The sequence below is a fragment of the Oxyura jamaicensis genome, chromosome 1 (assembly GCF_011077185.1).
Source record: "Oxyura jamaicensis isolate SHBP4307 breed ruddy duck chromosome 1, BPBGC_Ojam_1.0, whole genome shotgun sequence".
NCBI lineage: Eukaryota > Metazoa > Chordata > Aves > Anseriformes > Anatidae > Oxyura > Oxyura jamaicensis.
The window spans coordinates 22948371-22959856 of NC_048893.1; the positions used below are offsets into that span (position 1 = coordinate 22948371).

Genomic DNA, 11486 nt, shown 5'->3' on the forward strand with positions numbered 1-11486 from the left:
TGTGTCTGAGAGCACTGTCCAAACGCTTCTTGAACTCCAGCAGCTTGGTGCCGTGACCACTGCCCTGGGCAGCCTGTCCCAGTGCCCGACCACCCTCTGGGTGCAGAACGTTTCCCTAACCCCCAGCCTGACCCTCCCCTGTCCCAGCTCCATGCCGTTCCCTCGGGTCCTGTCGCTGTCCCCAGAGAGCAGAGCTCAGCGCCTGCCCCTCCGCTCCCCTCGTGAGGGAGCTGCAGGCTGCCATGAGGCCTCCCCTCAGTATACGGGAAGTATCCTCTTCAAATAGCCCTGCTGATTTAAAGGAAATTGCTACAGAGTAGGATACTGTTTGATGGAAACAGTGACATCTGGCCACAGCTAGTCAATACAGTCACTATTGTTATTCATGGTAAAAAAAAAAAAAAAAAAAAAAAAAAAAAAGACCTACATATGTATTTCTCCTTTATTAATGCATACCATGCTCTGGAACAGCACTCAGTTGAACCTACCATAAGACAGCCTCAAAACAAATTTCAGTATTTTGCCTAAGTCACAGAGAGATGTAGGGAATTTCTTGGTTTTGACATCAGTTCAATGAGGGCATTCATTGTTTGTTACACGGAAAGGCTGTGTTGAAAGTAGATATGTTTTTGATGAAATATATTTGTTCACACATGAGCATGGACCAATGAATATATGGTAACAAATTAACATGCTACAACCTGACTGTGACAGGATGACATTTTATATATGCTATATTATCCAATAATCAGGGGGGTCTTTAAGCTACAGAGCCTCCAAAGGGGTCCCCATCTAAATCTGAATGAAGGTTGCAAGCCAAAATGTTGTCAGTAAAGTCCTTAAATTTCTCCCTCTCCTGCCTTCAGTTTCTCCCTCTCCTGCACAAGGGAGACACATGCTATCAGTGGGATCAGTCAGCCTGCTGCTGTTTCCCAGCCACTGACTAGCTTTGTTGGGTGACTGAACAACAGCTGTACAAGAGCAGAGCTACCAGACCCATGTTTCTAGCAGAGCAGAAAGCAGCCCCAAAGGGACCAGTGACACCAAGCAGCAAGGCAAAGGAAGTACGAGACTACCTGCTTCCCAAGGGCTCAGAGGAAAGGAGAAGTATTCTCCCTTTGTCTGCCTTCACAGGAACGCTGCAAAGTGCCAGCACAAATCTCCAGGCTCAGGATCCCCTAACCTAAACACATACATTCTGCTGGTTGACTGGTGCTTGTGGCTAAATGAATATTTGACCCAATTACTGGTAATTGCAGGGATTTTCGGTCAAACTACCTTTGAAACTGACGGCAGAAAACTACCACTGGAAATACTGATAACACTAGAAGTAACAAGATACAAATTAGACCCTGAAGTACTGAAATACGCATTTTTAAACATGCACTGATACATAACCATTTATGCTCTTTACATGCTCCATGCAGAAGCATTGGGATCAGTGAGCTGTGGTGGATGTGGATCTGGGGAATGTGCTGCTGCTCATGCAAAATGCCATTTGACTTCAGCAAGACCTGCAGCGAGTGGTTTGGGATCCCTGGTCTACATGAATACTTTTCCTCACCAACATATGTTAAATCATCCAACCTTGCCCGGAATAAAGAGGCACTGGGTTGTTTTTTCAGTTTCTGTATGGAAGAATCCTTATACAGGCTTAATCACCCCTTTTACTCAGATAAATTTTCCACTGTAGCAGCAAAAGCTTTATCTGCTTAAAACATGAGTAAAGAAGATGGTCAAAAAGAAGGAGCTACCTGAAATATGTTTAATGTCTGGAGCTATTGCAGAAGGCCTGGGGCACCAGCAAAACAGCATAAACCTATTTAATCAACAATGTCTCTCCCCTTTGTAATAAAAACTTGCTAAAAAAAAATGGAATTCCTAGTTGCACCATTTCTTATTTCCTTGCACTGCCTCAGAAGAGTTTAGCATGCAGTATAAAGCAGAATCAGCTGCATGGCTCCTAAGAGGAAGACATAAAGCTTTTGTTTTCTTGATCTACTCAACACAATGTGATCCCAGTGCTCCTTCAGCCTTTGGTCAGGCAACTCACAAAATATTCCCGTCCATCCTTGGTAACACTGGCACATGAACCTCTGCCTCATGGCTTCTATGTTCTCCAGGCTTGGTTTACCAGTCACCTGCAATCTTGGGCCCCTCCCTGAGTGACGGATTCGAATCTTAAAGTTAGTGGGTGGCAAATGGAGGTAAGCAGAAGAGTCGCTGTTTTTGCGGATGCATCTTCCATTCTTCTTGCACAGGACTTTGCTACAGAGTTTGGCTGCTGAGGTCACATTAATGACATAATGTCCCAAGGGCCCATCAATATATTGTTTCACAGTTGAACAGCTCTCCTATAAGAAGTAAAAGACCATGACATGTTAATCAGTAGCTAGCATTATGTCCAAATTTCATACATTTAAGAAGATACTAGTACAAAACTGTTCTTAGCTAACGTAATTTCTTGAGATAAATATGTTGGATTTACATACTGGAGTAATTGATTGTTTTAAGTGAGACTACTTCCACAGGTAAGATTAGCAAAATATTGACCTTTACTATTTTCGCTCTTTGGGTGCTTGGTAGCAACATACTGCGTTTGACTGCAGATGTATCAATATGACACTGATCTCTCTGATCTGATATTGATATGACACTGATCTCTCTGATCTGAGACTAACTTGTTCCTTAAGTGGAGATTTCTGGGAACTGCTGACAAGGAGCAATGTGTGTGATTAATAGGTTTTAAAGCACATAGAGTCACTGCTTTGGTCCTGTTTTCTCCATCTTCTTCAGCTTCAGGGGAGTTACATCATTCTCAGAAATCAGCACAGAAGTTGCAGCTAGAAAGTTCTTGGTGGTTTCCTTCCACCTCTGCTGAAGTCAGTGGTGCTTTCCCAGAGACTTCAGGAGCAGCACAGCAGATTGCATGAAAAGCAGAGAGGGAACAGAACCAAAGCCCAGCCTGGGTTCAGGATGCAGGAGGAAGAGTGTCTAGCATGCCATGCCCCCTACAAAGCCCCAGGGCAGCTTCCTGCACCCTCCATCACTTCAAGAACAATTTGTGAATACCCGAGGGACTTGGGAGGACTAAGTAAGCCATTTCTTTTTCTAGCAGCATTATTTTTATCTGTAATTTCAACACAAATTCCACTAGTGGCCAGAGAAAACTCCCCCTCTAGACCCCATACCTTCCCTGGGTCTGTACAAACTGCCATAGATATGAAGAAGAACACTGTAACAAGCTGTGTTTACATTTGTATGCTGTTGCTTCAAAACATGTCTATTTTCTAATCTGGACTCATTATTGCAAGCTGGCACAAATGGCCTGCTTGAATCAATGTGCTCTGAAGCAATGGGACCTCTCAGCGTAACTAAAGCACAGAATGAACAAGACCTGAGAGTAATCCTGTGCCTTCATTGTCAGCTGTAGGCTGGTGATGTTGATAACGATAGATAGCTACTATGAAGGGTGTGGTGGCAGAGAAAAGGTACCGATGTGATTCCTAAATGCTAATAAACCAATAGGACCTACCTTTGAGCTGGCATATTGCATACTGCCCCAAAGAACAACTCCAGCTGCTCCCAAAGCTGCACTTTCACCGATGGTGTTGACCAGATCAGTCTGAAAAAGAAGGCCAAAAATATCAGAAAACAGTGGTAATAATAATAGTTTAAAAAGCACTGGGACATGGGCATCACTTTTTTTTTTTTTTTTTTTTTTTTTTTTTTTTTTCCCAGAAGACTCAATGATACTGTAATATATTTTTCACCATAAAACCACTGTTTAGATTAGAAAGCTTTTCTGTGTAACTGCAAAGGTTCGCACGGGTTTTTATTCACAAGTGGGACTAGGAAATAAAAAAATCTTTAGAATTTATTCACAAAGTGTCCTCCAACCAAACAGGTGGTGTATGAATTGAATGATAGGTTTTATCTACCAGTCTTTGAATGATTACCATATGCAGACACCATTTTTGGCAAGTGATGTTAAGTATGGTCATGTCATTGGACTGCTCCTACAGGGCTTAGTTGCAACTGACAGGGTATAGGCAGGTGCCTAACTTGTGCTGCTTTAGTCATAGCAGTTACAGAGGCGCTGTTCCTACCAGCATGAATACCATTATTCCAGGAAACACACTGTTGAAACAGAAGCTGCTCCCTGTGCTTCTTTATGCCAAATGGGAAGAAAGCACACATTTAATGACTTAACCATGTCCACCTTTAGGCCTGTACCAATATGCAGTCAAGTCATCACAATTAGCAGTAATGCAGCTCTGCCAGAACACAGACTGTGTGTTGCACAGGAGTCACTGGTGCCCTTCCAAAAATATTAACCATCCATGTATCTTAAAACCATTCTGTGAAGCCATGAATAATGTGTCAAGAGAAATGTGACTAAATCTTACAAAGTAGGGAGGAAGGTTCTTCCATCCCCGTATCTCAAGGTATGATCAATTACATCTAAAATCATTTCTACCTACGGTAATTGTTTACTGGGTAATTTCCATTCAGTGTTTGCAAGGACAGATACTACAATATTTCTTGATCTGGTGAGAAAACAAGAAAGAACAAATTCCTTTAAAGCATTACTGGTGGTCTTCAATACAGTCTTTTAATCTCTTCTTAAGGGAAAACAGTACAAGAAAATAGCCAAATTATCACAGTGTGGTTGTGGGACCTTATAAATACAAACTTCTAGAGTGGAAGAGCTGTGTTATTATTGCAAATTGCTACTAAATAATTTATCTTACTCTTTAAGTGGGGCTTAAAGTGGGGATTTAACAGAGTATAGCAAGGAGTTCCCATTTCTGAAACATGGATGGCCCAAGAGATGTAAAATGAGGCATAAACTAATGCATTGCAAAAGGGAGATTCTGCTAAAGAGTTCAAGATTATGACAGAGAGTTGTAGTGAGCAGTGGTTTTCACCCTTAGCTGGAGGTCAGACAAAACAGTGCAGGAAAACCTGTGAAAGTTTCAAAGAGTAGAGCTTGCCTACTGCAGGGTTCAGAGCCATATAACATATAGTTAGTCTTGCCTGAAGATTATGTTGCTGCTGATCATGAAAGCAGTCTTTTAGAGAATGTCATTACTCTTAAAAGTATATAGTCCAGTGGTACTTTTATAAAATTAGAGTAGTGTGTGCTGCAGGTGTTATTTTCTACTGGGAAATGGTAGTTTTCTTCTTATGGGAATAAATGTATCTGACATAATAAATAAATCAAGATATCAAATGTGAAAAGAATGTGAAATATAACCTGACCTCTTGGTAATGAGGGTTCCTAAGCTTTTATTATCTACAAAGTATTTTATAAAGACTACCCAGATACAAAGGCTGGATGTTAGCCAAACAATGGTTCAGTGATTTAGCACTAACGCATTAACAAATCAATGAAACCTTTTCGTTCAGCCAAAATAAATAATCAGTAGACAGTTAGCGTTGCTGGATGGACTAAGATCTGAGCAAAACCCAAAACAGAGATTTTGTAAGTAATATGCTTTGGGATTTATGTTGCTTGATTACAAGTCAGTAAATCCAGATTTGATTCTCTAATATTCCACTTCTTTCTTTTGTTAATTGTAGAAATAGTTTATGTTTTTAAACACAAAAGTGTTTCAGAATTTTGTGTATGATTCATAGGGATATAAAATAGCAAAATTCAACAGCATGACCCTTGAATTTCACCTCTGGATGTATGAAGTCTATTGGCACAGGTAATTTCACAAATGAAGTTCCCAAAGCACCTAAGCTTCCACCTTTGTACACACCTAGAATCACCACTTTGCCAATGGTGAGAAACCAAGCACTTTTCTCAGACTAAGGCCAAAATGTGGCATTTGATTGGAAGGCACATTCCCCTAGGGACATTGAAGGACACTCACAACACCTTCACAGGCATTAGATGCTGTAGAAATCAGTAGGGATTTCAATTAAACAATCTCCTTCTTCCTTGTATTTCCTCCTTCTTCTTGTGTTCTTTAAAACAAAGGCCAAGTGGTAGAAGGAAGAATGAGAATTAGGAAGAATGAGAATTAGAAAGGAAAAATGAGAATTAGAATAGGATACGCTGAATTTTTCTGTCTTCCTCATGCACCTTTTAAGGTACACCATCTCCAGGTATGTAAGGGTTATCTTCACTGTGAGGTTACAGACAACACTTTAGAGGGTAGCATTTCTCTTTCTGATGCCATTTCACTTTGCACCAATTAAATGAAGGTTCAAAGGAGAGCAAGAGAAACAAGTGTGAATCTGACTACAGTTTATGATTAATTCAGCTTAATAATTACACAGCTTTTCCACAAGGAAGGAAGGTTTCTGACTGTCATTTCTAGACATAGCTATGTCTTTCACTGAATGACTGATTCATGTTAAGTACCTCAAAAGCCTTTAGCAGAGAAGGGCTCTTCTTTTAATAATCTATGAGCACTAGATAGTATCATCTTTTCCCTTTCTCTCATAAATACTTGTTCTTTTTGGTCTAGTGATTCCTTAACTCTTTCCTGGTGTCTAATAGAGACTGAGAAGGTCCTGGATTCAGTCTGAGCAGGCTGGGAAGAGACCTGAATAGAGAGCTCCTGCTTCAGGGTCGGTACTCTGACCACCAGCCAGCTGCACTAAGAGATTGCACCACCACCACCACTCTACCCTGTCATAAACCTGGCTAGAAAATAAAGCTCTCATCCCCTATCATCCCCCATTTGGATATTTGGGGGCTGGGGAATCATAAATGACTGTCATAACTGCTGAGAGTGGCAAATTGGAGGCAGAGATAGGGAGGTGCCTCCCCCAAGCTCTGAGCAAGGCACACAAGCTCCAAGATATGCAGACACACATGTCCATCCTGCAGCCATTCCACTTTCAGAACTGAAGCTGGTGCCATTCCTCACACAATACAGCTTCACATTAGTAGGGCTCACTGGCATGGCTTTTCCATGTGAGTGCAAGAAGACAAACTGATGGGCTGGTAAGAAGGTTTTCTGGCCTCTGCTAATTTATCTAATCTTCTTCTTCATGAGGAAGAAAACATGCAAGTTTTTTTTTTTTTTTTTAAAGTCATTATTTTAAATATGATCATCATGGCATGTGTCTAGATGAGGAATCTTGTTTCACTCTTTATATCAGATCCTCATCCATCCATGATACAGGGAGAAGGCACAACTTTACAGGTCAGCTTCACTTCAGTATTTCTCCAAGTGATAAACAAGTCAACAAAGCCTCTTTCCTTCTGGTTCTGATGTTTCTTCTTGTTCAAGCTACTAAGGGCGGTGTGCAACAACCAAAGATTCTTAGGATTATGCTAGACTGTCTCCTAGCAGAGAGCTGTTCTGGCACAGAGGAGGAAACTCTAGTTCCTATCAATGCTTCTTCATATTTTGGTCAGCCAAGTCACCATATTGACCACTAAAAAAGAAGGAGGTGAGCTGTTTCACTTTGGGAGCCCGAGAGGAAGCAGGACACTCAGTCCTTGTTACATGTTGAGAAAAGGCAAAGAAGTAATCTTTCTTTTAAATTTTGAACACTGTCAGTTTCAGACATGCTTCTTCTGTATTCAGGAATGGTAGTGCAAGCCTAGTGTGCTTGTAGGCAACGGCCTCTGTACACATGCACACCTTGGCATCAGAGATGACCATCAGGACTATCTGCAGGTGAATGAGAGAAATTGCTATCTATTTTTTCATCATTTGTTGGTTTATTTATAATTCTGCTGTATTCATGACTTCAGTCTTCTAGGCAGGAAGCACAGATGCTACTGTGCAACTCCTCTCTCCCACACCGTTAGTGAATTGTCAAGGCAAAGTTTCTAAATGCCCTGCAGATGGCAAATTGCTTGTAGGCATTTCTAGCAAATACAGAAACCTTTCATAATGACTGGGATCCCACCTGATTTCCAAGTATAGTCAAGGTGAAAGGCATAGCAGACATAGCTACAGCATCAGCTTTGGACCTGTGCCTTGTGTCTTTCTGAAGATCTGCTAGACCTGTGCCTTTCCCCTAGAGACTCTGACCCACAACCATTGTTTCTTTTTTCTCTCACTGTAATGTTTACTGTATTTGTTATACCATTTAGAGAAGACATTACACACAAAGCTTAAATACGTCACCAAATATTCCTTTCCAACAACGTCACAACTCTTGCCCAGCTTAATGGGGCAGGGCAGTGGTTCTCCTGGCCCCGTCCCTGTCAGAGCTGAGGTCCCTATTAGCCTGCTATCCCCATTTCTCATCGTACTACACTGGCTCCATTTCTCGTTGCACTCACACCCACTGTTGCTGGTACTCTTGTTTTAGATTTGTGAGCTTCACTTGGGAGATGTCATGGGTCAAATGAGAAGCTCCAGTCTAGTCTAAAATCTAAAAACAATAATAGATTTAAAATATTTTAGCATGGAGTGGAGCACGACCCAAAGATATTTCTATGTCAATGCATGGATGTTCCCTGGCTGCTGGTTTGTAAAGTGGTATTTAAAGCATCCAATAAAAAATGTCTGTATGCAATTGAAAAAAACAGCCATTGAGTTAAAGAGTATAACGTAAGAGAAAGATCACAGTACCGCTGTACTGTTCAGAAAGCAGTTTAAGGTGAAACAGTAACTTTGATTTTGAACAAATTTTGAACTCAGGCATAATTGGTAAGAGCATGTTAGTTTTCATAGCTTTCAGTAACATTTGTGGTACTTTTATATCTATCAGGAGATTGGTTTATACTGTAAAATTTATTATATATTGTAGACCGTTCATTTATTTCATGGCCTGTTTTAAGCTCTTCAGTAAAGGCATTCTGGGTGAAATCCTGCCTGTACTGACCCCAGAGGCTTCTAGTCTTCGGTGGGATCTGGCTTTGCCTGTTTGTACATGATTTCCAAGACAGCTAGGACCTGCAGTTTCCACACCACACAGAAAACAGCTGCAAAGAGCCACCTGTTGCTAAAAATGGGGCAGGCCGAATTCATGGTTGCTTCAATGTGCCATCTGCTTCCTAGGAGCACCCTGAAAGGCTTCTCAGGCTGTTGAGGCTCCACCACCCCTGCCCAGCTCCAGGCTGCAGCCTCACTCAGCTTGTGGCCTGCTGGTCTGACCGCTGCTTTTCCCTTTGCCCCTTCTTGTGGTGGCAGCTGTGTATTTATTGCACTTTATAATTGGTCGAAGAAACATTGCATGGCTCAAAAACTCAGATTCTTTGTTAGAAAGACTCCAGTGTTAGCACTGAATGCTGGATCAAGAAGACATTTGAACGTGTTGTACCTCTGAAAAGTGAAATGGCCAATGCTCATCATGCAGGAGTTAGGAACTTCAAGGCAGACCAGGTTACTTTACTGGTTTATTTCTGTACTGAGTGAATTTCCGCTTGGATAATGGAAGAAAAGCCGTGGGGTTCCTTTCTTATGAATATTTATCTTTCTATTATACTAATAAGTTTTAAACTTCACAAAAATTTGTCAAGTTTATTTCACAAGCTGTCCTGAAGAATTAAAATATCAGAATGAGTTACTTCCTTAAGGGAAAGATTTCTTCGTACTTTCTTTCTAAATTAGCCTAATTAAAAATATACAATGTTATCCTACAAAAATATACCATAATACTGCAGGATTAACTATTGAAAGGTGGAACGTTTTGTATGGTGACTACAGCACTTTCTTATGGAGTGGTATATTTTCATTAAATATGAAAAACTTACATAAATGCTTTTATATAACGGAAACTTTTAGAAAGTACCTTTTCTAAAAGGCTGTTTCTAATCTCTACATTTCTAAAAAAGTCTGTCTGCTTACCTCTGTTAAAACATGAAAAGTATAGGCATAAAATGGTCTGGAATAAACAAAAACGGGCAAAATGTAGTCTTTTCTAGCAATTGAGGCAATACGTATTGCCTCCTTAACCCGATAGTGAACAAATTTTAGTGCGTTTGGACTTGACTTCAGTACATAATCCAGGTATATTGAGGGGTAGAGAGCAGTGCTTTCCTTCCACAGCCACAGCAGGAGATCATTGCGGGAAGACTCAATGGCTGGGCATTTTCCTGTGTATGTTTGTGGATGCTCTTTGTAATCATAATTGTAGCAGTCTGGGTAAAGATAGTAACCCCACAGACCATTTGGCCTCATGTGTTCAGCCAGAAGGATGGTGTTGTTCATGAAACTCTTGCCAGCATTTTCAAATTCCTCTTTAGCTACTTTCCTAATTTTGTCCTCTGACCACTGAGGATGCTGTTGCCTTACCATCTCAAGAGATTTATTTCTATAAATGCTTTTACTTCCCCAGTTCCTGTCCCACTGGGGTCTCCAGTTTTCCCAGTCAATGACTGCAAGTCCCTGAAATTTCTTCACGGGTATGCAATAGTCAATGTCAGACTTTGCTTTATTAAGGTGCTTGATAATACTTTCATTTTGGGGCACCCCTCCGTTCACAGGATCTCCGTTATCTGAGTAGTACGGATAGTATCCCAAATGAGTGTGGTAGAAGATTGTGACATTTGATCCACTCAGAGTCTCGTTGGTGTTGGACGCAATGTCGAAAATGCTGAGATCCAGGTCCACCTTGTAGCGCAGCCTGCACTGCTCGGTGGGCGCGTTCCACACCACGATGAAGGGCTTGTGCAGGAGCAGGGGGGCCTGCGCCTGCTTCTGTACCTGAGCATCAGACACTGCAAACAGTGCTGTGACCGCCAGACATTTGATCCAAAGATCCATGGTGTGCTGCTTTCTGGGAAATTGTTATGCTGTGTCCCTGAATACAAAAATGAGAGAAGACATTTTATGTCAGTAGCCACCCTGGAGACAGATGGGATGTCTTTGGGTTTGATTTGCTTTTGTTAACGTCATACGTGGTGCAAACAGAGGAAAATGCAAAACTGTGTTTTGGAAAAATGAAGACTAATTTCAAGTGCTTTGAAAGACTTTTCAACAGACTTCACTTTCTGGAAGTGTGTTCTGATGCTTGGCTTTCCTTGCTTTCCTCTTCACCCAGACACCTAACACACTCGATTCAGACCTTTCCTTAATACTTATATGCTACAAGAAATGAGTTAATAAGAGAATAACTTAAAACAGTATAGAAAAGATTGTGTTGCTCATTTCAAATATCAGATTCCAAGTAAGTTCTTCTACAGCCAGTCTGACTTGCTTAGAGCATCATCACAATGGGGCTGAGGCCTTCTTTATTATTTGTATATGCTATTGATCATACTAAGGGTAATTTAAACAAAAGATAGACATGTCTACATAACATGGATTAACCAAGAGATTTCAGAAATGCTGCAATTTTTAGCACGTCTGAAAAACAGTATATTGTTACCTACCCCTGAATTAGCTTTCATTTTCTAAATGAATGGATGCCAGAACAATAATCAATCTGCAGTCTAGAAGGGTGAAGCTATTAATGGCTTAAAGTCTTAAGCTAGTTATTATACTGAAAGTAAATTAAATATCAATATGTGAAAGAAAATAAATTATGTCAAGCAGATCTGAACTAGCCAGAAATGCATG

General features: G+C 40.8%; 1 protein-coding gene across 1 annotated transcript; it reads right to left on the reverse strand.

Moving 5' to 3' along the window:
* Window positions 1–1925: 1925 nt before the first annotated feature.
* Window positions 1926–10691, reverse strand: LOC118178717 (hyaluronidase-1-like). The gene is made up of 3 exons (XM_035347468.1): window positions 9774–10691; window positions 3536–3625; window positions 1926–2354 (listed from the first exon to the last, which is right to left on the reverse strand). Exons 1-3 carry the CDS (start codon window positions 10689–10691, stop codon window positions 1926–1928), a joined length of 1437 nt encoding a protein of 478 aa, XP_035203359.1.
* Window positions 10692–11486: the final 795 nt, after the last annotated feature.

Bases quoted from the DNA above. Each gene is read 5' to 3' on its own strand.
- LOC118178717 (XM_035347468.1), bottom strand. From the start codon at position 10,691: ATGGATCTTTGGATCAAATGTCTGGCGGTCACAGCACTGTTTGCAGTG. The intron at 3,626-9,773 runs GTAAGCAGACAG...CTTCTTTTTCAG, and splicing joins CTTTTCATGTTTTAACAGAG to ACTGATCTGGTCAACACCAT. The intron at 2,355-3,535 runs GTAGGTCCTATT...TACTTCTTATAG, and splicing joins TGCAATATGCCAGCTCAAAG to GAGAGCTGTTCAACTGTGAA.